Below are 3,660 nucleotides of genomic sequence, written 5' to 3'. Positions count from 1 at the left end.
GCGCGACACCCCCCCCCCCCCCCCCCCAGGACTGATACGGCCAAACTTTGGAAGAATTTAAGGAATGGAAAAAAACCAACCAACCAACCACACTTGCCACACTGTTTCTTGATCGAAAAGTCTCCCTCACAGTGGTGGGAGCAGGACAGAGACCCAGAGGCTAAGCGGCCTCTCCTGGCTGCTGGGGGATGTGTGGAAAGCAGGGACAAAGGCCACGTCCAGCAAGTGCGGAGGGGGAGGCTCTTGGGATTCAGGCCATACCGTGGCGTCCCCACAGAACCCTGCCCCTGCGGGGGACGGGGAGAGCAATGTGCCCCAGGCTGCGTGAGGGGAGACGGGCGGGAGCTGGCCTCAGAGAATGGTGGTAAGATGCCTCCAGGAGCTGACGGAGGTCCTTACCATGATGATGTACCAGTTGTTGACAACTGTGAGCTCAAACAAGGTCACTGCCAAAGGGAAGGGAGAAACAGAAAGCATCTTGATCAGACCTGCTTTTGCAAAGTGAGTTTCAAGCGGCCTCTCTCCACCTATCCTGGGTACCACGCACTTGTCTGCCAGGGTGGCCTGTGAGCTCCCGAGAGAGCAGCCAAGGCGCTTCCCAAGCGCCCACCCCACAGGGAGTGCTGCCATCTTGGCCGGGCCCCAAAAGTGCTGCATCTTTGGCCTCAGCAGCTCGTGATGGACCAGGGGTGGAGATACTGGGGAAATAGTCGCTGGACCTTCCTTGGTGTAGATCTGTGATGTCATGATGGGATCCCTTCCTCTTGAGAAGCTGTGTCTGGCCCCCCAGCCTCTCCATGGAAGCCAGGAGCAGAGCTGTGTGGGCCTGGCCTGGGTAGTGTGGGACACTGTGGCTGGCTGGTGTGGCCAGGTCCCACCCTGAAACTGTGGAGCTGTGACAAGGGGGCTGGTTCCCTAGCATCGGGCTGTACCCACTTCCCAGCCAAGCATGAAGCTCTGCTGCTCCCCCGATGCTGAAAAAGTAACAGGAAACAAGCCCTGGGGTCTGGCCTGGACTGCACCCCCAAGACTGGGCAAACCACAGGCTCCACTGGGGCCAGAGAGAACTCGAGAAAGTATGGCAAACGGCTCGGGATGGGGAAGCCTCGGGCAGTTCTGCTCCGCCCCACCTGGGACCTGCGGTGACCAAGGCAGTACCCAGGGCACGGCCCGCCTGGGCTTTCCGCACTCACCAAAGCTGTTCAGGATGTTGTCAAAGTTGTTCAGATAGTAGTAGCCTTCCTCCACCGTGGTCCTGTTGTCCACGGTGTGGTTGAGCCAGCGGTAGGCGTCTGCCACTGTGCTCGCACTGGCCGGGGGAGACGGGGCGGGGGGTGGGGGGGGGTACAGAGGGTTGGGCGGGAAGGTCACAAGATAACTGGTCACCTCAACAAATACAGAAAGTTTAAGCAAACCAAGGTCTGACTGAGGACCATCTCTCGTGGCCCAGCCTGGTTTCCTGCCGAGACCCCAGCTCCCTTGCCTGTCTTCCTGTCTCAAGGGGAGTCCCCAGGGTGCTGGTGGGGACGCCCAGACTTGCCCCCCATTCCACCTTCACTTGGCATTTCTCTGCCGCCAGCCAGGCCTTCTCGCTCTCAGCGGCCAGAGCCCGGCGCTCCGGGAGGGGAGACAAAGGCAGTGCCTCCTCGAACACCACCCCCAGCCCCCTGCCCCCACCAGTCTGGGATCAGCCCTGGAGGCCGGGTGCCAACGGCAGCCCTCGAGAAGGGTCCTCGCCTCATCGGGCTTTCCCCAGCACCTGGCTGGAGTGTTCTGTTCTATGCTCAGCAGTTGCCCCTGTTCTGAGAGCTTGTTTGCTACTTTCCTGCCAACCTCTTATAGCTGACCTGCTATAATTCATGCTGATGTTTTGACAGGTCTGGTCCTTGGGCCCCCAGGGAGCTTGTTCCGAAGGCAGAGTCCTGAGCCTCTGGCCTGTGTCGGACACGCAGGGTGGGGTCTGGAGTTTGCCCTTTTAAGCAGCGGCCCTGAGAATTCTCATGTGCCCTAAGGTTTGTGACCCACTGCTACAGGCTCTGGTTCTCAGCTTAGCCTGACACTCAAAACGGCTAACAGTGTCTCTGAGAACTTTCTTTATCAGCGCTTGAAACCATAAGGACCAATTTTAAGAGAACACTGGATGGAGAATGAATGGCAGAGCACACGGATTTCATCATGGTGGCTTAGGAGGAAAGGGAGTGTGATCAAGGGAGGTTGTGTCCCCCGCTCTCTATCCCTGCCCCAGAGACCTTCCCACGTGTGTCTGCCCTCATCCTAACAGGCCACCCCTAGCTGATGTGTCTGCCCAGGTCCCCAGTCACCCCCGGGGAGAAGCAGGAGGAAGCTGTGGGACTCCGGCCTCGGGCCCCAGGCTGCTCCCGGTTCTGGAGGAGCCGCCGGCGCCCAGCCCGAAGGGTAAGCTGATGGAGACCTGGCTGGAGAGTGGGCTCCTAGACCCTGCCTGGGGGACAGGGAAACTTGCTCAGACATCCTCACTTCAGAGAGGACCCCCTGCTTCCAGGCATCCTCCCTTAGCTGCTGCACTGAACTAATAAGCCCTGGAAGCAAAGCAAAGTGATTCTCAGGGCTTCAAAGGGTGCTGTGGCCTGGGGAGGTGGGCCCCTGAGGGATCAGAGGTCAGCGTGCCAGTCCTGGCTGGGCTCCTCCAGAAACGCAGGCTGCCTGGGGCTGGGGGCCCCGCGGCGTACTCACTTGCAGCAGTTGGGGTAGAGGATGCCACAGAAGAATTCCATGCCCACGATGGCGAAGGAGTAGTAAAAGATGAGCAGGGTGAGGCCCAGGCTAGGGAGGAGGGTCAGAAGAGACAGGGTGATCGAGGGCCAGGCAGGAGGCAGCAGCTCGCCCGGCGGCCCCGGCATCCTCAGACCCCTGAGCTGACTGATGGAGACGCATGCCCCTAGCCAGGTGCACCAGCTGGAAAGTGCCTGCAGGGGAGGGGCCTTGGATTCAGGTCTGGGGTAGAAGACGGCTCGAATCAGGACTCTATTACCAGACGCCCCTCTACCAGCGATTCACCCCTTACCTGTGAAAGTAGACTCACAGGTGACCCTTACCTGTGAACATAGACACAGGTGGTAAGTGAGTTGACAGCTCCCTGCCCTCCCTACTAAATATTTCAGACAGGTCGGTGGAGAAACGTGGAACCAGGGGGACCTGTGGTGGTCAAGGTCTCGGTCTCCTTGAAGAGATCCGACCCTGTCAGGCCCTCGATGTTCGTCCTTTGTGGGACTCCCCCTCCCCCTGCCCCCGAGACCACCCAGCTGCCCAGCCCGAGGGGGCACAAGCCTCGCGATGCCTGGCCCTGGGGGCCCAGAGGCAGGGCAGTACCTGGCCATCCGCGGCAGCAGTTCAAACATGGTGTCCAGCACGTTGCGGTAGCGCTGCTTCAGTTTAAACAGCCTGAGCGAGGGAAGCGGGCTGGGTCACTTACGGGTGCTGGGCGTGGCCGCAGCCCCTCCGTCCACAGCACCAGGTGGGGCGCGGCAGGCCCGGGGCCCCTCCACCGCCTGAGCGCCTACTTTCCCCAGAGCCGCCAGCTGGGCACTCAGCTCGGGTGACTCGCACCCTGGGCAGGGGCAGCGGGGGTGCCGGGACATCGCGGCTGGACGGGCCCTGCCCTGAAGGGAGGCAGGGCAAGAC

The 3,660-nt window shown here is 60.9% G+C and overlaps 1 protein-coding gene across 2 annotated transcripts in view; it reads right to left on the bottom strand.

Annotated features, from left to right (window-relative positions):
• Window positions 1-3,660, bottom strand: part of TPCN1 (two pore segment channel 1) — a 64,357-nt gene that overhangs the window by 4,302 nt on the left and 56,395 nt on the right. For both annotated transcript variants that reach the window (XM_007468573.1, XM_007468574.1), the window contains 4 exons: window positions 3,349-3,420; window positions 2,713-2,802; window positions 1,194-1,309; window positions 400-446 (listed from right to left, as the gene is read on the bottom strand). In XM_007468573.1, coding sequence (XP_007468635.1) covers window positions 400-446; window positions 1,194-1,309; window positions 2,713-2,802; window positions 3,349-3,420 — 325 coding nt within the window. The remainder of the gene's footprint in view (window positions 1-399; window positions 447-1,193; window positions 1,310-2,712; window positions 2,803-3,348; window positions 3,421-3,660) is intronic.

This window comes from Lipotes vexillifer, unplaced genomic scaffold (genome assembly GCF_000442215.2).
Source record: "Lipotes vexillifer unplaced genomic scaffold, Lipotes_vexillifer_v1.1 scaffold573, whole genome shotgun sequence".
Taxonomy (NCBI): Eukaryota; Metazoa; Chordata; class Mammalia; order Artiodactyla; family Lipotidae; genus Lipotes; species Lipotes vexillifer.
Note: the sequence above shows the minus strand (reverse complement) of the source record. Positions and strands in the feature narration are given on the sequence as shown.